Raw genomic sequence first — 23,241 nt, 5'->3', positions numbered from 1 at the left:
ATAATTTTACTGCTGTAAAATCCAAATTTTGTCTTATTTAAAATATAAATCTAATATAATCTGCTTCTTAATGTATGTTCTTTAAAATACAGCGTGTGTTTTTTAATATATTATAATTATAATAATGCATAATTAGGTGGACATGCATATTAGATCGTTTTTTAGTGAAATATAATCCCTCCAGAAAGGCAGGAAAAGCCCTGTAACTTAAACTAAATATGTTCTAAATACTTTAAAAGTAAATATGTTCACTAAAACGGTGGACAGAGCTACAGACCCATGACAGCCTTACACAGGTAGCCAGCAGCTATGACCAACACTACTTGTGCAGTTAATAAAAGGAGGGGTAATGTTTGTGCTATACACTACAGTGTACGCTGTACACCTACTTACTGGTTTTGTCGCATCAGTCCAAGTCTCTGAGTTAACTTGTGTTTCTCCTACAGCTCCGGACCGCAAAAAATGCGCGTGCTCTTTGTGAGCTCGTTCCTGGCTTGTAACCAGCACGTTCTGCCGTCAAGGGTGATCATTGGTTAAATGTGATCATGTGATTGATGCAAGCCAGATCCTTTTATTTAGCAAAACTGTGATTAATAGTTAAATATTATTGTTGAGGGGCACAGACAGGACTCCGCACGCACACAAAAATAACAATAATTTTTTTAAAAAAGTTGACTCAACGAAAGGGCACTATGGGAACCCATCAGGAAAGGGGCGGGTGCTCAAGCCCCTCTAGCCCCTCTAGCCCTCTGCACGTGCCTGGTTTCCCTGTGTACAGACCCCTGTACCTGCCCTTGTTCCCTACAGAGTTTCTGGTGCGAGAGAGGAGTAAATGACTGGTGAGACGCCAAGAGAGACTGAGGAGGAGTGAGAGTGTTCCCCTGCTTTTCCCGTGGATTCCCTGGAGCCCTGATATCCACACTCTTGTATATAGCACTGAGTCACTGTCACACATTTCACCTGGTGTTTGTAAATAAAAACCCTCTGTTCTTCCTGTGAGCAAGGAGTCCTGCGTTTGAGTCCCCACAGTGACCGTAACAGAACGATCCAGCCAGTATGGACTCAGCGGACTCGGAATCCGTGCCACAGTCAGATCAGCCTGCTGTTTCGCCTGAAGCCATACTGGTATGGCACAAGCAAATGTTGCAGCATATCAACCAACAGCTGGCAGCTCTCACTCTGGCACTGGCCGAGCACACACTGTTGGAAAGTATGCCCCCGCAATCTCCTCTTTCACAACCCCAACCCCAGATGTCCCCGGCGCCGGAGCTTCCAGCCCTGCCATCACCAGCTCCGCCGGCGCTTCCCGAACGACCGCTCCCAACCCTCGAGCCTTTTTCTGGTGAGTTAGAAAAGTGTACAGGCTTTTTAACTCAACAGTCTCTGCAGTTTCGGCAGCAGCCAAGGGCTTTTGAGAGTGATGGGGCTAAAATCGCGTATTTTGTCAAGCTGTTACGAGAGCGGGCGTTAAAATCGGTTCAATCTGTTTTTGAAAACCGCATATATTTATATATAAACATATATAAATAAAACCACTTTTTTTTTTTACATTAGTAATTCCTTTTGTGCATAATTTTATATTATTGTTAATAATAAATTAATTAAAGCAACAAAACAACCTGAAGAGCCGGTTTGGAGCAGAAAGAGCTGGCTCTTTTTAGTGAGCTGAACCGAAAGAGTCGGTTCTCTAAAAAGAGCCGGAAATCCCATCACCAATTCCAACTGAGCTCCTTCCTCACAGACTTAAAATTACGGTGCTCAATGGGCAACGCCTACCTGATGGCACCTATATTACTGAGCCTATTTCTTTAACTCTCTCCAGCAATCATTCCGAGACCCTGCGCTTGTTTGTGTTTAAAGCTCCGCTCACGCCATTAGTACTAGGATTTCCTTGGTTGCAACAACATAATCCCACACTAGATTGGAAGACAGCTAAGGTTTTGGGGTGGGGGGAGGGATGTCACATGACCTGCTTAAAGGCCGCAACACCGCCTACCAGTTCTTCAGATCCAGGCTCTGCCCCTGATTCTCCTGATCTCTCCTCCATCCTTCCCATTCATCATGATCTCCTGCAGGTGTTTAGTAAAGACCGTGCGTCTTCGTTGCCCCCAAACAGACCTTATGACTGTGGCATTGACCGCCTCCCTGGCGCTCCCCTTCCTATGAGCCATTTATACAGTATTTCTCAACCTGAATGTGAGGCAATGGAAAGATACATCACAGAATCCCTTGCTGCTGGAATAATCTGGCCCTCTTCCTCTCCTCTTTCGGCTGGGTTTTTCTTTGTAGTGTGGTATCGTGATGAGGAATCATCGGCTGGGAAGGTGTGGATGTCAGTGGTGCGTTTGTGGACATCATGTAAAATCCTACCCCAGAATCTACCCTCCGGGATTTGAATCGTCGTCCCGACGATTGACACTCACTGCCAAGGTCTATACAGGGTAACTGTATTAGGCACAGGTGCCTGGGAGTGCCCAGCCCCTATTGCTCTACTTCCTGCTACCTGGGACAAATGATGCAGGTTCAAGTGCGTCCCAGCATTACCACGGGTAGTCCTACGTAGAGGGGCTATATTGTTATGAACACCAGCCATAACTGGCAGATCAGTGCAAGCTGACACCATGGGGGACGTTGAGTAAGTAAGTAAGTAAACTTTATTTATTAAGCGCTTTTCACAGACAGACAATCACAAAGCGCTGTACACAAATATTAAAATATTAAAATAAACAATAAAATCAATAGACATTATATACAATGTAAAAGATCAAATGTAAATAATGTAAAAAATATAAAATATGTAGATCAACAAAAGGCTTGTTTGAACAGAAGAGTTTTTAACTGTTTTATAAAAGAATCCACAGTCAAGCAAATGTAAATGTAGTGGTAAACTGTTCCACAGCCTTGGTGCAACAGACTGAAAGGCTCTGTCCCCTTTTGTCTTCAGTCATGTACGGGGAACAACTAAGAGACTGAGTCTGTGAGCGGAGATGACGAGCAGCAGTGTATTTTATAAGAAGCTTGGATAAGTAATCTGGAGCCTGGCCATTTAGTGCTCTGTATGTTAAAACAAGAATTTTAAAGCGAATTCTAAACTCTATTGGGAGCCAATGTAAAGAATATAAGATGGGAGTGATGTGAACACGCTTGGTAGAGCGAGTTAGTAGTCTGGCTGCTGCGTTTTGTATTGTCTGGAGGCGAGAGAGAGATGATTTATCCAAGCTAGTAAAAAGGGAATTACAGTAATCTAAGCGTGATGACACAAATGCATGAATGAGTTTTTCCAGTTCGGCTGAGAACATATCTAAACATATCTAAACTGCGACATATGGTTTCATATGTCGCAGTTTAGATATGTTTCTTAAATGATAGAAACAGGAACGAGACAAAGATTTTACATGAGAGTCGAGGCCCAGAGAAGAGTCAAATATTACTCCAAGATTTCGAATATTTGACTTGACAGATGGACAGAAAAAGGCAAGAACCTGACTGATTTTAGAATGTAGCTCAGAAGGACCTATGATCATGGTCTCGGTCTTGTTAGTATTTAGAACAAGGTAGTTGCTTGAAAGCCAATCAGAAGCCTGGGTTAAGCACTGGACTAGGGTGGACAGCCTATCCAGCTGATGAGACTTAAAAGATATATGGAGCTGAATGTCATCAGCATAAAAATGATAAGACAGGTCACTAAAAGATTGACTGATAACAGCTAAAGGAAGCATATAAAAAGAAAATAGTAATGGACCTAAAACTGAACCCTGTGGGACCCCACAGGTCAGGGCAGCAATGTCAGAGGTGAACCTGTCAGTCCTAACAGAAAAGGTCCTATCTGATGAGTAGGAAGAAAACCAGTCTAAGGCAGAGCCAGATATACCAACTGTCATGGTCCTGGGCCATGTTGGCCCAGTATTCTTAGTTTTTGTGTGTTTTGTATTTTGTTCCCTATTTATGCCTTGGTTCCTAGGTTATTTAGTTAAGATGTTCCTTATTTGGTTACCTCCTGTGTGCCCCTGTGTATCTGTGAGCCCTCGTCTCTCCTTGTGTTTTATTCCATGTTTTCCCCAGCCCGTTATGTCTGTGTTCTCCCCGTGCTCTTTCTCCTCCTGTCTGAACCTCCGTGTACTTCCTGTTTTACTTTGACAGTCTCTCGCCAGTATGCGTCATGTTGTGTTCACTCCTTCCCTGTCTCGTTATGGTTATCTGTGTCAGCTGTGTTCCCCGTGTGTTCCCACTTCCCTCGTTAACCCTCTGTGTATTTATGTCTGCGTCTCCCTCAGTTCGGTGTCGCGTTCTCCCTCATGACTGTGTGCCCGCCGTGTGTTTCCTCGTAAGTCAGTTCCTTAGTACTTCCCAGTTTAGTTTCATGTTATTTTGTCAGCAATAAAGCTGTATTTTGAGTCTCTCCTGTTTTCCGTGAGTTTGCGTTTGGGACCTATTTCCTGCCTGCCACACAGCCTGATCATGACACCAACCAAAACCTTGAGCCTGTTAAGTAGGATTTTGTGGTCAATGGTGTCAAAGGCTGCACTAAGATCAAGCAAAATGATCACAGAACAGTTCCCTGCGTCAGATGCCATTAATAGATCATTATAGACTCTTAAGAGAGCGGTCTCTGTAGAGTGCTGCTTTTGAAAGCCAGACTGAAAAGGGTCAAGAATGTGTAATTTACATAATAACTATTATTAAATTAGCGCCAAGTTATCTTAGTGAACTTCTCAAACCACATACTCCTGCTAGAACACTCAGATCTGCCACTCTACTACTTCTAACCCAACCCAGATCTCGACTGAAGTCCCGGGGTCACCGTGCGTTTGCTCTGGCTGCCCGGGTACTGTGGAATACCCTTCCTCTCGACCTCCGCGCATCTGATTCCATTGCACTGTTCAAATCACGATTAAAAACCCACTTACAGTATTCAATCTTGCCTTTCCCTCTAGTTAATATTTCTTTTATGACTTTATATCATGCACTTTTATGCTCATTTAAATTCTTGTTTGCTCTGTACCTGTTGCTTTCCTATGTATCAGTGACAGTTATCTGCTTGCATACTTAGTACTTGCTTTGGTCCTATTTCTATTATCCTCCGCCTATATTCTATCTTACTTGTTAAGCACCTTGGCATACCCTTGGTTTTTAAGTGTGCTTTATAAATAAAGTTTGTTATTATTATTATAATAGAGACCTGAACTGATTTTCAACAATTTTTTCAAGTAATTTACTTACAAATGGCAATTTTGAAATAGGTCGGTAATTACTAGCAGAGCTAGGATCAAGATTCTGTTTTTTTAACAGAGGAGTTACCTCAGCATGTTTAAAATAAGATGGAACACAGCCTTGCCTCAGTGAACTGTTGATGATGGATAGTAATGTGGGACCAATGCTGGTGATAGACCCGGACAGGACAGAGTGAGGTAATATATCTACAGAGCATGATGAGGATTGCATTTTACATAAAACTATAATTAAGTAATTTAGTGTGATTGGAGAAAAGGAGGTAAATGATCCAAGACAGCAAGGGGAATCTTCATAAGGGGAGGCACTTGAGGAAATTTTGGATTTCAAGTCCATCACCTTATTTACAAAGTAAAGTATTACAATCTTCATCAGAAAGCAACAGAGCATGCTGGGTTGGAGGAGAAACAATACTGTTGATGGTATCAAATAGAATTCTTGAATTATTTTTATGACGATTTATAAGATTATTGAAGTAAGAGGATCTGGCCTCTTTGACTGATTCATTATATAGGTAAAGTAGTTCTTTAAAGTGCTCACGATGGACAGTCAGACCGGTGGACTTCCACAGGCGCTCTGCTTTTCGATAGGTGCGTCGAAGACCACGAGTCTGATTATTTAACCATGGTGTCCGGGAACTAACAGAGCAATAACTGGTTTTGAGAGGAGCAACCGGTACCACTTTACAATAAGTCTCCCCTTATAGATGCTAATAAATAGTTTATAGCTATATTATTAATTAATCTGTAAATGCTTTATAAACCATTATTAATGGTTTATTATGCATTAGTTAAGGGTGAGAAAAAGAAAAAAAACTGACCGGTTTCTTGCCAAATAGTGAGCCAAATGTGTTCACCTATATATTTCATCTAGAGTTGCTATATTAAACATTTCAGACTAAGTTACTATCCTGTAAGCACAATCGGCATTTGTAAACATATTTTTTATCATATAAAATTGTACTTCATAAATGCATTATAAATATCCACAACTATCAATCGGAGCTTTGTTGTAAAGTGTAAAGCATAAAACCATTTATTAATGAATAATAAATATTTATAAATGCCAAATGGGAGCCTTATTGTAAAGTGTAAAGCATAAAACCATTTATTAATGACAAATAAACATTTATAAATGCCAAATGGGAGCCTTATTGTAAAGTGTAAAGCATAAAACCATTTATTAATGAATAATAAACATTTATAAATGCCAAATGGGAGCCTTATTGTAAAGTGTAAAGCATAAAACCATTTATTAATGACAAATAAACCTTTATAAATGCCAAATGGGAGCCTTATTGTAAAGTGTAAAGCATAAAACCATTTATTAATGAATAATAAACATTTATAAATGCCGAATGGGAGCCTTATTGTAAAGTGTAAAGCATAAAACCATTTATTAATGACAAATAAACATTTATAAATGCCAAATGGGAGCCTTATTGTAAAGTGTAAAGCATGACACCATTTATTTATGACTACTAAACATTTATAAATGACAAAACAGAGTTTTGTTGTAAAGTTTAAAACATGTCAACATTTATTTATGATCAACAAACATTTCTAAGTATTACTGGGCATTACTATAAAAACTATAAAGCACCAACAGTTATTTAGCATTTCTAAACTTATATACAAGCCCTTTAAAGATAGCTAAAACTATATTAAGGAAACAAATCCCATCCCTAAATTCACCACTGGCATAAAACAAAGGAAAATTATAATAATTATAATATAATAAATTATTATACCTTAACTGAAACTGCACAGCTGTATTATTTACTCTACACACATTTATACAAATCAAAACATTGAAAAAAAAAAACAATAAAATAAACTAACAGGTAAATCTCTTAGTTGTGTGGAAACTCAACACATATGTGAACAGATCTTTGAAAAATGATTGGTTTTGCAGATCTTTTCTTCAGTTCAATATGCTCAAAAAAACAAAACCACTTAGAACAAATTAGGGTTTCAGACAGATTTCCCTCTTCGAATTGGAAGCAAAGTACCAGCGGCCTTCATACTTTCTATTTTGTTTTTTACTTCATCACTGCCTTGAATTGCAGCCTCACATCGCTTAGCAAAAGCTAGTACCGTCTCTCCACTAGGCCTGTTGGACAGTAGCTCCTGGTAGACATTGCGGACCGCAATAGCAAGCTCCCCATCTGATGAAGTGGACACAACAGTGTTCCTGTCGAGCCCATGCTTTGGAAATGTCTTGAGGAGGGATTTGTATCGCTGCACAATGTCATTTGGCGTTTGAACTAAAAATGAAAACAAAGCAAATAATTAGAAAAGCAAATGCTCAAAGCATACTAATCTATACATACATATATATATACAGTGGGGCAAAAAAGTATTTAGTCAGCCACCGATTGTGCAAGTTCCCCCACCTAAAATGATGACAGAGGTCAGTAATTTGCACCAGAGGTACACTTCAACTGTGAGAGACAGAATGTGAAAAAAAAATCCATGAATCCACATGGTAGGATTTGTAAAGAATTTATTCGTAAATCAGGGTGGAAAATAAGTATTTGGTCAATAACAAAAATACAACGCAATACTTTGTAACATAACCTTTGTTGGCAATAACAGAGGTCAAACGTTTACTATAGGTCTTTACCAGGTTTGCACACACAGTAGCTGGTATTTTGGCCCATTCCTCCATGCAGATCTTCTCGAGAGCAGTGATGTTTTGGGGCTGTCGCCGAGCAACACGGACTTTCAACTCCCGCCACAGATTTTCTATGGGGTTGAGGTCTGGAGACTGGCTAGGCCACTCCAGGACTTTCAAATGCTTCTTACGGAGCCACTCCTTTGTTGCCCGGGCGGTGTGTTTTGGATCATTGTCATGTTGGAAAACCCAGCCTCGTTTCATCTTCAAAGTTCTCACTGATGGAAGGAGGTTTTGGCTCAAAATCTTACGATACATGGCCCCATTCATTCTGTCCTTAACACGGATCAGTCGTCCTGTCCCCTTGGCAGAAAAACAGCCCCATAGCATGATGTTTCCACCCCCATGCTTCACAGTAGGTATGGTGTTCTTGGGATGCAACTCAGTATTCTTCTTCCTCCAAACACGACGAGTTGAGTTTATACCCAAAAGTTCTACTTTGGTTTCATCTGACCACATGACAGTCTCCCAATCCTCTGCTGTATCATCCATGTGCTCTCTGGCAAACTTCAGACGGGCCTGGACATGCACTGGCTTCAGCAGCGGAACACGTCTGGCACTGCGGGATTTGATTCCCTGCCGTTGTAGTGTGTTACTGATGGTGACCTTTGTTACTTTGGTCCCAGCTCTCTGCAGGTCATTCACCAGGTCCCCCTGTGTGGTTCTGGGATCTTTGCTCCCCGTTCTCATGATCATTTTGATCCCACGGGATGAGATCTTGCGTGGAGCCCCAGATCGAGGGAGATTATCAGTGGTCTTGTATGTCTTCCATTTTCTGATGATTGCTCCCACAGTTGATTTTTGCATACCAAGCTGCTTGCCTATTGTAGATTCACTCTTCCCAGTCTGGTGCAGGTCTACAATACTTTTCCTGGTGTCCTTCGAAAGCTCTTTGGTCTTGGCCATGGCGGAGTTTGGAGTCTGACTGTTTGAGGCTGTGGACAGGTGTCTTTTATACAGATGATGAGTTCAAACAGGTGCCATTCATACAGGTAACGAGTGGGGGACAGAAAAGCTTCTTACAGAAGACGTTACAGGTCTGTGTGAGCCAGAGATTTTCCTTGTTTGAGGTGACCAAATACTTATTTTCCACCCTAATTTACGAATAAATTCTTTACAAATCCTACCATGTGAATTCATGGATTTTTTTTCACATTCTGTCTCTCACAGTTGAAGTGTACCTCTGGTGCAAATTACTGACCTCTGTCATCATTTTAAGTGGGGGAACTTGCACAATCGGTGGCTGACTAAATACTTTTTTGCCCCACTGTATATATATATATATATATATATATATATATATATATATATATATATACACAGACAGATAGATAGATATGTATATATGACGTAGTGAACACAGAGTAATTTTTAGAACAAATTAAAGTCATAATACTATCTTTTATGTCACATTTATAGTATCCTCTTCTGTAAAATCTTCTCTTCCAAAATATTTTGCTCACCACACTGCCGGAGCTTCTTCTGCTCCTTCTTGGGTTTCTTGGCTCTTGAATGCTTTTTGTTGTATTTGTGCTTTCGCTTCTTTGGGGATGAAGATGAGGATGACCACACAGACGATACAGATGAAGATGCGAAAGATGAATCTGAGTTTTCAGAAGCCTTCGAGGAAAATGGATCATTGAATGGTTCGTGTTTAGGTTGCTCTGCAGGATGTAAACAACAAAATGGATGGTTTTAGAAACAAGTCCCCTGTTTTTCAATTACACAATTGATGATTTAGTAAGCTTATGTGCTTAAAGAGAATGAGGATTTTGTTATAGAAAATCATCATGTGAATAAGGTGTACATATATACACATATATATACATATATATATACACACATATATATATATATATATATATATATATATATATATATATATATATATATATATATACATACATACATACATACATACATACATACATACATACATATATATATAAAACCTATATTAATTCTGATTGTAAGGCTGTTACATTACTAGTTCATGTTGGAGTTATGATCTTATGAACTATGAAATTGAATCAATCAAGTTAGACCTGGCTGAACTGAATTTGGAACCAGGTCTCTTTAGGAATGAACTAGCACAACACTTAAAGTTAACTGACTAAAATCTTTTAATCAACACAATGACAATAAGGGAACTTCACTGGGATTGATAAATTATCTAATGTTTATAAGATAAGATAAGATAAGATAAGATAAGATAAGATAACCTTTATTAGTCCCACACGTGGGAAATTTGTTTTGTCACAGCAGGAAGTGGACAGTGCAAAAGTTATGACGCAAAAATTAGAATACAATAAGAATAAATACAGTACACAGCTGTACAGAATAGAATAAAATAATATACTATATACAGTAGAATAAAATAGAATAAAAATATACAATAAGATAAAAATAGAATACGAATGCTATATACAACTGAGTAAAAATACGACGATGCCAGAAAGGATTATTTCACTTAGTGTTATTGCACATGTGTGGATGTGTGTGTTTGTTCAGTTAAAGTCTTTGTTGTGGAGTCTGACAGCAGTGGGGAGGAAAGACCTGCGAAATCTCTCCGTCCCACACCGTGGGTGCCGCAGTCTCCCACTGAAGGAGCTGCTCAGTGCTGTCACAGTCTGCTGCATGGGGTGGGAGACGTTGTCCAACAGGGATGACAGCTTAGCCGCCATTCTCCTGTCACTCACCACCTCCACTGGGTCCAGAGGGCATCCTAGAACAGAGCTGGCCCTTCGGATCACCCTGTTCAGTCTCTTCCTGTCCCCAGCAGAGATGCTGCTGCCCCAGCAGACCAATTTGAAGACTGTAAAATAAAAACAATGTTCATGGAACAAGTCTAGTTTCATACTTGTAAGGGATGATAGCTGACTTCGGAGAAAATCTCTCTCTCCTTCCAGTTCTTCAATTCTCTTCTTTTGCCACTCCAGTTTCTCCTTAAGAAAAGTCAGTTTCTCTCGCTCCTTGTTAAGAAGGGCAGTTGCAGTAGGGGCAGGATTAGAAGAAGAATCTAAAGAACAAACAATTATTAAATTACAATACTAAAATAATTTATAATTTAAACTTGGGAAACTCAAATAAAATATTGATTAAAAACGGTTACAACTTGAATTTATAAAAAGCCACTTTGTAAAAATTATGTTATATACACTTGTGGTGGTTCAGGCATTTCTAAAACAAGGCAAATAATTCTTATGTGTACTGCCTTACCAGGGTGTTTAATATAAATTTAATGATGCACATAAACAAAACTAAAAATATACTGTACAACTAAGTGATATAAATCGTTTGGAATAACCAATAGTAATAGAGCTATTCACATGTTATGTGATGTTAGTTAGCCACTGTAGCTAGCAGCCAAATGGCTCGGTAGCTAGCTAGCTAGCATTATACTCACCTTCATGTCTAACTGCTGACGTCGTTGGCTTAGTGCAATCTAGATCATCCAGTCTCTGCTTTTTGTATCTCTTCGAACGTGTGCTAACTGTGTAAGTCGCAGACGCACACAAATTTTTATCTTCTGCTCCATCCATGGCGCAGGAACTTGAACCTTCAGTGTGTCTGTTCGTGCCCCTTTGGCTTGACCTTCCAGAGCGCTCCACTGCCTGTCGCGCTCTGAGAGGAGGGGCTTTCCTTAATAAAGTTAACTGTGATTGGATGGTTGTATAAGCTCCTCTGCGTTTAAATTAAATTTGTTTTCCCTCCCTTTGGCGGCAGAACATATTTCTTTAGCATGAATCCAGTGGGTTAGATCTACATAACAAAGTCGGAGATACATTATAACAGGTGAGACAATCCTCTTTTTTGCGTGGGACTATTTTTGATTATAGGGCTTGTTTTATATAGCATGTGAAGTTCTTTAACTCTTAATCGATTTGCACTAGACTCCCATAGAGTATTTTACGGTGTTTCGAGGTGATAATAAAATAAATTACTCATTTTTTCCCACCAGAATGTCTCTGGGAATGAGATTGCGCACCAGAATAGAAGGAAAACAAACTAAATATAAGGCACTAAGGCTCATTAAATGGCTGCAGAAGAAACACCTGCTAAAAAAGAAGCTTAGATGTCCTGTTTGTCACCATAAGATGAAAATGATTTCCGTGGTGAAGAAAGCCCAATATATGTGGTATGTATAATGCATGATAATGTAGTGCATGTAGTAAATATAACAAAATATTTCGGTTATCAATGCAAGAGGGAGCATTAACCTCTTTTCATTATTATTTTCTTCATACTTAATTTTGTGATTATCTTTTCAATTAATGCTCTTGTTTAAGGGTCCATTTCTTTACTTAACTCATTTGTATGTTCTCAGGTGCTGCAAAAGAGCAAGTCATAGGAAAGTTTCCAGAACAATTAGAACTAGCTCCCTCTTTGAGAAATCAAAAGCATCTCTTTTCAGTTGAATGAAGTTCATTTACAGGTATATGTAGATGTAGACATTAATAGCAATGCACCTTTCATAATTGAACACCAATACGAGACTTGTGAAATAAAATTAGGGCCTCAGTAAGTAATAATTGCCTCAATTTCTATTACAGATTTTCACAAGGGCTCAGGCTCAGACAAATAGATATGATCGATGATGAAGTGGCTGGCAGCTCCAGAACACTAAGTAGCATGGCAAGACACATTCGACATGTTTGTATACGTGCAATTAAAAGACACAGAATAAACAATGGACACCGTCTTGGTGGTGACAGAGAATTTGTGGTTATAGATGAAAGCTGTCTCCGTCATCAGCGAAAGGTTGGTAAACTCTCAGACAGGTTTGTTAGAATCAATGCAGATCTGAATGTGTCCTCTAAACATGGAAACCTTTACCATAAGTAAAAAAAATTAGTAGAAGCAACCATCTTTTTGAATGTTTCTTTGTAGATATTCTGTTTAATTTTATTCTTTTTGTTTTCAGTATGCACGTGGACGCTTTGGAAATGCATGGAAAAGGAAGAAATGGGTATTTGGAATGATGGGAATTAAAGACAAAAGGCGAAGGCTCGTGTTAAAACTTGTTGAAAAACGATCAAGGCGCCACCTTGTTCCTCTGATCAGACAGCATGTTAAGTTGGGTAGTGCCATTATCAGTGATGAGTGGAGAGCCTACAAGAATGTTTTGACAAACATAGGGTACAGACATTACACTGTAAATCACAGCAGGTGGTGTGTAGATCCTCAATCTGGCAGTCATACACAGCATATCGAAAGGGCTTGGATGACCATCAAAGGACATGTCCGTAGACTAAGAGGAAATCGAATTGAGAAGTTGCTGGAGGAACACCTGATGGTTCTTGAGTGGTCATCTTGGCTTGGTTCGCGACACCCTGATGGACCACTGGGACGCTTATTTAAGGACATACAAAAAATATTTCCAGTTTGAACCAGTCTGGCATGAACTTTTTTTGGAGTGGGTGACTGTTTGGTGTTTTAAAAAACACATTTAATGTTACATGTGTTACTCTTACAATACATTTTTGACAGTAGTTAAATGTTATTTCAAGCACTGATTGTAATTTAGGTCTAAGTGTTATAAATGGTGACATTATACATTTAAGACTCACTTTTGGCAATTATAAATGTTTATTAGTGATTAATAAATGTTGACATGTTTTAAACTTTACGACAAAGCTATCTTTTGTCATTTATAAATGTTTATTAGTGATTAATAAATGGTGTTATGCTTTACACTTTACAATAAGGCTCCCATTTGGCATTTATAAATGTTTATTAGTCCTTAATAAATGTTGACATGTTTTAAACTTTACGACAAAGCTATCTTTTGTCATTTATAAATGTTTAGTAGTCATTAATAAATGGTGTTATGCTTTACACTTTACAATAAGGCTCCCATTTGGCATTTATAAATGTTTATTTGTCATTAATAAATGGTTTTATGCTTTACACTTTACAATAAGGCTCCCATTTGGCATTTATAAATGTTTATTTGTCATTAATAAATGGTTTTATGCTTTACACTTTACAATAAGTCTCCCATGTGGCATTTATAAATATTTATTATTCATTAATAAATGGTGTTATGCTTTACACTTTACAATAAGTCTCCCATGTGGCATTTATAAATATTTATTATTCATTAATAAATGGTTTTATGCTTTACACTTTACAACAAAGCTCCGATTGATAGTTGTGGATATTTATAATGCATTTATGAAGTACAATTTTATATGATAAAAAATATGTTTACAAATGCTGATTGTGCTTACAGGATAGTAACTTAGTCTGAAATGTTTAATATAGCAACTCTAGATGAAATATATAGGTGAACACATTTGGCTCACTATTTGGCAAGAAACCGGTCAGTTTTTTTTCTTTTTCTCACCCTTAACTAATGCATAATAAACCATTAATAATGGTTTATAAAGCATTTACAGATTAATTAATAATATAGCTATAAACTATTTATTAGCATCTATAAGGGGAGACTTATTGTAAAGTGGTACCGAGCAACCTGACTTAGAATGGTAAGACAGTGTTCATTAAAAGAATTAGTTAGAAGCTCAACCTCGTTAGAGGAACTTTTAAAATTAAAAAGAGAGGAAAACTCAGAAATTATAGAGTCGTTAATAAAGCGCCTGCGCCTAGTAGAACCTTGAGGATGGGACTCTGAATTAACAGATACAGTAAAAGAGACTGACTTATGGTCCCTAAAAACAACTTCATTTAAATGCATGTGGTCAAGGGAAACACCATAGGTGAAGACCAAGTCCAGAGTGTGCCCAGCCGTATGAGTAGGCCCTGCTACATGCTGAACAAAGTTGAAAGAGTCCATAATGCTCAGAAACTCCTTAGTGGTACTGTTTGTTGAGTCATCCACATGAATGTTGAAATCTCCAACAATGATAACCTTGCCCATTTTAATAGTGGAAGTTAAAGTCTTGTAGGTCTGACAAAAAAAGACGCAGCAGACCCAGGTGGACGATAAATTAAAATGCCGTATATGGGCTGTTCTCTTCCAATTTTTATCATAAGCATCTCAAAAGAGTTGTAGCAGGTTGAAGAAATCATCTGGCATAAAAAATTACCACTGTTCCACCCCCTCGTCCAGATATCCAAGGTGCACAGAGAAATGAGCAGTCAGCGGGACAAAGCTCTAAAAGATGTGAGACTTCATTCTCACGTTGCCATGTCTCAGAGATAAACATGAAGTCAAGCTTCTCAGAGCAGAACAAGTCATTTAAAATATAAGACTTATTGGCGATTGAGCGGGCATTAATTAACATCCATTTAAGGCTGCGACTCACCAGGACAGGGGTAGAGTTTCCAAGGACAAAGTCTGCGCTATGCGGTAAGCCGCGCAGCAAAACAGGGTTCCTGCCGCGATAAGGCTTGGCTTTCCATGCTTTCAGATGACAGCCTGGGTGGTAAACATAGTGGGTTGTGGGGATTAATCCAGTTCCGACAAGTTTCAGCCGAATCTCACCGGTAGCAACCCAGGAATAGAGCCCCCGAAGGTCCATCTCTTTCCGAAGACGACGGAGCAGGACGTGAAGGCTGGCTCGCTTCCCCTGCTTTCTCCGACGAGGCCGCTGAAGCAAAAATGAGCTAACCGGCAAGAGTGGAGGTAGACCTGGTGCTGCGTTGCGCTCTAACGGCGGTAGGAAAACAGCCTCGTTTCGTTGACTCTGAAAGCTATACATTGCAGATTTGATCGCTAGCAATGCATGACGATCATAAATCCAAAGGGAGGTGACACCAGAAAAAACTGTAACAAAAACACTTGCATAGCATATAAAATAAACAAACACACGGACGAAGGCAGCAGCACAGCCAAACACAGGCGCCATCTTGACCTTTAATCTGTCAGGAGAAACCAGGACTGATGTTTCCTCTCTGAACAGCCATGGTTGAGGGTTCTAGCTCGTCTGGTCTACGAGGGCTAGGATTCTCTGGTCTTAGTTGGCAACTGTTTGGGGCTGGAGTAGGTTCAGAGACCAATAAAAACCACTCGCCACCTTGCATCGGTTCTTCTACAGGGGCAGTTTCTAATGTTTGGATCAGAGCACTGGGAGCGCAGGTAGTCACACCTTCCACCTTATTCTTTAGTAGTGAATGGTGGACATGTTTCGCGTGACTCAGGTTATCTACCGGAGCAATAGTGTACACTGACCCTTTTTGGTCAGGGACCTTAAGCACTTTATACACCACTGAACTCGAAGCACCCTTAATTTTATCACGACCTCTGAGTCCAACTTTCTTCAGATAAACCAGTTGACCTTCTCGCAGGGGAGCATCCTTGGCTTGCTGGTCGTGGCGCGTCTTATGCCAATCAGCTACAGGGATTTGCTTCGGTTTCGGTGCGGGCAAATGGCCCACACACACATTAAGATGGGTTGGTGCATCTTTAGCCGACTGGCATCGCTCACACTTCTGGCACCACCGTTGGATGTCTCTATACATCCCTACCCAGTAGCATCATTGAGAAACCACATCTACCGTGCTCCGAACACCCTGATAACCATGCTCCTGGCGCACATGTTGCAAAACTTGACCCTGGAGGGACTTGGGCAGCAATACCTGCAGTGTCTCTCCTCTCCTTGGATGACAGAACTTCCGATATAACACACCATCCCGCTCCACTAACCTACTCCATTGCCTGACCAACCCGAGGGCCAGCCTTGAAGAGTGACCACGCTCCTTGGCATCAGGGCCCCGCCTCCAAAATTGTAGAAACTCCCTGATCATGGGGTCGGTCTCCTGCAACATACGAAGGTCAGACAATGCATACCCAGGGAAGACCGAAGTAATGGTTTTAACAGCGGGGGTTACTGGTTTCCTACAAGTAACCCCCGCTGTTAAAACCATTAACAGGTTACTGGTTTCCTACCAGTAACCTGCAGCAACGGGTCAGGTAGTACAGACTCTGAGCCTAGGATGCCCCCACCTGAACTTTGGCTCAATGGTTCAGGGGGTGGAAGTTTTCCTGCATGGAAGAACAAACAACATTACTTAAACTGGCTTGCGTTGCTGTACCAGCTCACTGCACAGGCATGACTGTGGGCTCACCAGGGCACTCTCTGGCAAAATGCCCAACCTTCTGGGGAGTAATGTCTATCCGTCCCGCCCCCTGGCATACCTCCACGCTCCCATAATATAGCCTCACGACGAACATCCATCAAGGTGGCAGTAGGGTGGCTGCGGACATACTGTTTTAATTCTCTGCGTAAGAAACAATCAAGCACATTTTCAATAAATTGGTCTCTAAGCAACATATCTTTGTTCAGCAGAACATGAGGGGACTGTTTTACAACTCTATCCATGAGGCACATACTGTAAGAGCATGCGAAAACTCTTGCAATGTTTCTCCCTCCTGCTGTCATCTTGAAAACAACTCTTCCTACAAAGAGACATATGACTTAGTACCAGTGTTGCCAAATCCTCAGTAAGGAAATCGCTATTGGTTGTCCTAAAAGTCGCTAGAAGTCGCTAAATGACGTCATCGCCTGATTTGCATAATTGGTCATGCTAATCTAATTGTAACCTATGTTGTTGGAGAGAGAAATAACATCGTGGAAGAGACATAAAGTGAGTAAAAAATGTCCTAAATGCATTTAGAGTTTATTTAGAACTACAAATTAAATTTCTTTTAGCAATTATTGTTTTTTTTAATGTCACAATTCCAACCCTGCTCCTTTACCCGGGCTTGGCAAAAGTGACCCGAAATAGGCACTCTGGTGGAGTTACTTTGTGTGTGTGTGTGTTTATAAGTAGTTTTAAACCTTGTGATCCACAAAACAGCATAAGAGTAAAAGAGTAAAAGAAGAACTGACTGCGTTACAGCACCCGCTGCATATTTAGGGTAAAAGCGATACGCACTTTCACGTCTTTTTTTTAGTGACTTTTTTTAGAAAAAAAGTCGCTAAGGGGTCTGAAAACTCGCTAAATATAGCGACAAAGTCGCTAAGTTGGCAACACTGCTTAGTACACCCATACAGTTCCTGTAAAATAGTCAGAATCTTTTCGGGATCGTCTTTCTGCTCTGGAAGCCGATATTTAATCTCTTCTCTGGGCTCGCCTTCTAGATGATCATAGATGAAAAGGGCTTGGTCGGCTGGCGAAAGATGTCGTACCCTCAAACAGGCCTGCACCTCTTCCACCCATTCGGCAATACCTATACCAGTCTTACCGTTGAACCATGGGCACTTCCTCTCCCGAGGAATATAAATCAGTCTCTCAGTCACGGGAGCTGAAACAGCAGAATGCCCATTGGTGGATGAACCTGTAGCAGCAGCACTGATGCCAGGTTGCTCCGACCCTCGCTCTTTTTTTTTTTTTTTGTCCATTTGATTCACCTTTTATTGTTTATTTTATTTTCACTTACTGAACATGGGACAGACTTGACTGGGGGAAAGAAGGGGAGAAAGAAAGAGGGAAAGAGAAACAGCTGAGAAGAGGGACGGGGGAGAAGGGCAAAAACCAAAAACCAACAGAATGAGCAGAAAAAGAAAAAAAAAGAAGAAAAAAAGAAAAAAAAATGCATATATCAATCACCTGGGTCACCTGCTGAGAAAGAAAAAAGAAAACAAGCAGAAGAGAAGAAGAGTAATAGAATAAACAACATCACAATGATATATGGGAATATGACAGTAAATACTAAATATTAAACATTATTGTGCAGCACATAAGATCAACAGAACACAGTGTGCTTTGAGGTAGGAGCCAAAAAGGGTGTAGTTTGTGGGTGTGATCACCCGTGTGTACACCTGTGAACATGGACGCGCTTGTTTTTTGTTTTTTTAAAAGGTTCCTTCATGTAATGATCTGCTAGAGGGTGTGGGGGGGCCACAGCCCCGTCCTCCAGGGCATGAAGCAGGTATGGAGGAGATCAAAACTCCAGACATCCAGAGGCCCCCAGAACACAAGAGACCAAGGAAGACCAACAGAGGGGCAGCCGCGCCACTGTCCCAGAAAGAGCTGAGGAGAGTCCTAGATGAGGGCTCACTCAGCAGCCGCGGAGCAGAAGCCAGGGGGAGTTGCAGTGACGCGCCCGTGAGCTCCGCCGGCAGCCAGCCGTGCCTGAGTGACCGAGCCCCAGGCCGAGAGGCCGGGGGCACCCCACCTCCGAAGTGGCCCGAGCAAGCCCCAGGCTCCAGGCCCCGATAAGCGGCCACCAAGGAGTGAGCCGGTGTGTACCTGGACGCCCATCCCCGGACACAAAGAACCACCAACGCACCGACGTCTGAGGGAGTCCGCCACTGGCAGGGGAAGAGGTGGTAGGGGGAGATAGGCCTCCATACCTTGGAGGGCCTAAGATGTCCCCAGAGAGGTGGCGCCTGACACCCAACCTGACATATAGACACAGAAATACAGGCACACACATATACAAACATCCATTCCCACCCTCATGCTCTCATATACACTTACTCCACACTCAACCAACGTGGAGACAGACATAAAGAGACGCTGTACACACGATCACACTCCCCAAGCGTACTCTAAGCCCCGGGTCTAGGTACCCTTGCCCCTGGAGGGGGGGGAACTGCACCCAGACCCAGGTGGTGTTACCCTTTTCCCTGCGGTGGGGGGAGGCAGACCGCCCCGACTCCGCAGCAGCAGGGAGGCCCCACACTCCAGACCGCAGTCAGACGGCCAACTCCTCCTCCTAGCCCCCCCGCTCCAGCAGGTCGCAGAGAATGGGGGTGAGAGAAGACTCCAAACCTCCCTCCACCCGCTCATTGTAGTGTTGATGCATGTGTGTTCTAAGGTGCATTTAAAACCCAGGAGGGCATGGAGCTACCTGCCAGAGAGCAGCAGGTAAGCGCATGGTCCCTCCTGCTGGCCCTCAATGTCTACGTGTATTTAACTTTGAGAGGTGGGCAACGACGCCAGGGGTGGGGTGTACACCCTGATGGTACTTTGGATTCCGTGTATCGTGCCCACCCCCCTCGCTCTTGACGCTCCACCGATTTTCTGCTTGCAGCGCTGTATGAGCTCTTCCTCCATAATAAACCAGAGTATTTAAATATCACTTTATAAAATCCACAAGTCCATCCCGACGCTGCCGCTGCTGCTGTCTTGCCACTGCACTACAATAACCAGACCAACCGAACAGATTTAACCCCCCAAAAATGAAACAAAACAAAAAACATGCAACAGATCTCTGCCTGAAAATATCCTGTCGACACAATGCCAGATTGTGGTGTCGTGATGAGGAATAACCGGGGACGATAACTAAGATATTGACAACGCCACCTGGGGAAGGGCGTTAAACCCCAGGAAAGATTTCTCTAGCCAATTTACGTGTTGCACTGGCTACCAAAGCCCACACACTCATTATTAACGGCAGAGGTGAGACAAAGGAAGTTTACAAATCAAAATTTATTAAGAGGAACTACTAAAAACATATAACTATAAAATCAGGAATCGGGGTCTTAATAAGATCACTGTGAGAAACAAGTACCCGCTGCCTTTGCTAACATCTGCGTTTGAACTGCTTCAGGGAGTCTCCATCTTCACTAAGCTGGACCTGCGCAATGCTTATCATCAGGTGAGGATAAGGGAGGGAGATGAATGGAAGATGGCCTTCAACACTCATCTTGGTCACTTCAAGTATCTAGTCATGCCATTTGGGTTAACTGTTTTTCAGGCTCTTGTCAACAACGTCCACCGTGATTTCATCAACCATTTTGTCTTCTACTTGGACGACATACTCATTTTCTCAAGGTCTGTGCCCGAGCATGAACGTCATGTGTCCTTCAGCGTCTCCTGGAAAACCACCTGTTTGTCAAAGCTGAGAAATGTGAATTCCATGTCAGCACTATGTCATTCCTGGGCTACATCATTGAACGGGGAAACCTTAAGGCTGACCCTGCTAAGGTGGATGCAGTGCTGAACTGGCCGGTTCCAGTCGATCGTAAACAGCTCCAATCCTTCCAGGGCTTTGCAAACTTTTATCGACGCTTCATTCGGGATTATAGTAAGATTGCTGCTCCCCTAACCCATCTCACCACCCCCAAGGTTCCCTTTCTGTGGGACAGGCCAGCTCAGGAAGCATTCACACAACTCAAGAAGTGTTTTGCCTCTGCTCCGATTCTCTCACAACCAGATCTTAACCAGCAGTTCATTGTGAAAGTAGACGCCTCTGATTCAGGGGTGGAAGCTGTGCTTGCAGTGAAGGTAAACTCCACCCCTGTGCATTTTTCTCCCGCCGTCTCTCCCCAGCAGAACACAACTATGACATCGGGGACTGCGAGCTGCTGGCCATCAAGCTGGCCCTGGAGGAGTGGCAGCACTGGCTAGAGGGAACAGTCCAGCTTTTCATTGTCTAGACTGATCACAAGAATTTGGAGTACCACCGGTCTGCAAAGAGGCTCAACGCATGTCAGGCCAGGTGGGCATTGTTTTTCACTCGCTTTGATTTCACCATTACTTACCGACTGGGGTCTCACAACATGTCACCCCGTAATCCATCGCACTGCCTCTTTTATCCAGCGATGGTGGCCCACCCTAGTTAAAGATGTCCGTGAATATATTTCCGCCTGCTCCACGTGTGCCCAAAATAAGTCAGCCAACCAGCCGGCTGCTGGCCTACTCCAGCCCCTGCCAACCCCAGGCCGCCCCTGGTCTCATATAGCGGTCGACTTCATCACCGGGCTTCCTCCCTCTGCAGGTAACACAGTAATTCTAACTATTATTGACCTTTTATCCAGAGCTGTACATTTTGTTGCTTTGCCCAAGCTTCCCACAGCATTAGAAACCACCCGGTTGTTAACTATCCACGTGTTCCGACTCATGGAATTCCGGCCGACATTGTCTCCAACCGGGGGACCACAGTTCACCTCAAGAGTCTGGAAGGAGTTCTGTTCCACACTTGGAGCACAGGTCAGTCTCTCCTCTGGTTTTCATCCCCAGACTAATGGACAAACAGAGCATACCAATCAAGAGTTGGAGGCGGCTCTCGGTTGTGTGGCCTCTATGAACCAAACCACCTGGAGTGAACAACTCCCCTGGATCGAATATGCCCACAATAGCCTCACCTCCACAGCCACCGGACTGTCCCCCTTTGAAGTGTCCCTTGGTTATCAGCCACTACTGTTCCCTACCAATGAAGGTGAGCACTTTGTACTATCTATTTAACATCATTTTCGTAGGTGCTGGCGGGCATGGATGGCCACCCGAGCCACTTTGGTCCACACAAAGGACTGAAACAAACGTCGGGCAGACCGGCATAAGACCCCTGCTCCCACCTACTTGCCTGGACAAAAGGTATGGCTGTCGACCAGGTTTGTGGCAATCGGAACTGAATCCAGGAAGCTCACTCCAAATTACATTGGCCCGTTTGTGGTGGACTCATTGATCAACCCAGTGTCTGGCTGACTAAAGTGCTCTATTACCAGCACGGGGTTTGCAGTACCTGGTGGACTAGGAGGGTTACGGACTCAAAGAGCGGTCCTGGGTTCCCCGGGCTGCTGGGTTGCATAGGGCCATGGAGCAGGACTTTCATCGCGTCCACCCGGACAAGCCTGGGGGTCGCCGGGAGGCTCCTGTTGTGGGGAGGGTACTGTCACGGTTCTAAAAATATATGCTGAAACTCAGATTCCAGATATTTCTCATATATAACTCATTACCTCCTTGGCCTTGCTTTTTCTGTTTCCCATCTACTTTGGCCTTGGCTCATTTAGATTTTCGACTTTAGATTCCTTTGCTTTTAACATTTTATCAGTTCCACAATGACAACTTCAGTGACAAATGGAATCCATTTCATTCAAGGTTGCAAAGTTGGTACCCTGCTGGATTATATGAATCTGCATAAATTACTGTCATGAGACACTTATGTGGGTCTCAGCCATGTTTGACCATCTTAGAACTAAAGCCCTGTTCACACAGGAAGCAACTGGCAGCAATAGAGGTGACCATAGATCATGGAAAGTCAATGACAGTTTCAAGTGATGACGGGCAACATAACTGAAGCAACTCCCATTGTGAGTTATCTACAGCTACTTTCAGTATCACTGATATTCATTTAGACTTTTTCTCCAGTTGATCTTGCTGAATTAACTTCAATAATTACTTCCTCCAAACCATCAACGTGTCTTTTAGACCCCATTCCTACAAAACTGCTCAAAGAAGTGTTGCCATTAATTAATGCTTCAATCTTAAGTATGATCAACCTATCTCTAATAATCGGCTATGTACCACAGGCCTTCAAGCTGGCAGTAGTTAAACCTTTACTTAAAAAGCCACCTCTAGACCCAGCTGTCTTAGCTAATTATAGGCCAATCTCCAACCTTCCTTTCATATCAAAACTCCTTGAAAGAGTAGTTGTCAAACAGCTAACTGATCATCTGCAGAGGAATGGCTTAATTGATG

The 23,241-nt window shown here is 42.0% G+C and overlaps 2 protein-coding genes across 2 annotated transcripts; one reads left to right on the top strand and one right to left on the bottom strand.

The window, feature by feature from the left end:
• Positions 1–6,858: 6,858 nt before the first annotated feature.
• Positions 6,859–11,585, bottom strand: LOC146717116 (coiled-coil domain-containing protein 106-like). The gene is made up of 4 exons (XM_085465420.1): positions 11,312–11,585; positions 10,766–10,924; positions 9,369–9,569; positions 6,859–7,495 (listed from the first exon to the last, which is right to left on the bottom strand). Exons 1-4 carry the CDS (start codon positions 11,445–11,447, stop codon positions 7,203–7,205), a joined length of 789 nt encoding a protein of 262 aa, XP_085321546.1. The 5' UTR covers positions 11,448–11,585; the 3' UTR covers positions 6,859–7,202.
• An 868-nt stretch (positions 11,586–12,453) lies between these two features.
• Positions 12,454–13,534, top strand: LOC146717115 (uncharacterized). Its single transcript, XM_085465408.1, has 2 exons — positions 12,454–12,666; positions 12,830–13,534. Exons 1-2 carry the CDS (start codon positions 12,493–12,495, stop codon positions 13,292–13,294), a joined length of 639 nt encoding a protein of 212 aa, XP_085321534.1. The 5' UTR covers positions 12,454–12,492; the 3' UTR covers positions 13,295–13,534.
• The last annotated feature ends 9,707 nt before the right edge of the window (positions 13,535–23,241 follow it).

The sequence above is a fragment of the Copadichromis virginalis genome, linkage group LG2 (assembly GCF_057382275.1).
Source record: "Copadichromis virginalis isolate Kocher_CV1m ecotype Utaka linkage group LG2, C_Virginalis_male_GT1.1, whole genome shotgun sequence".
NCBI lineage: Eukaryota > Metazoa > Chordata > Actinopteri > Cichliformes > Cichlidae > Copadichromis > Copadichromis virginalis.
This window is presented reverse-complemented; position numbering and strand designations above follow the sequence as displayed.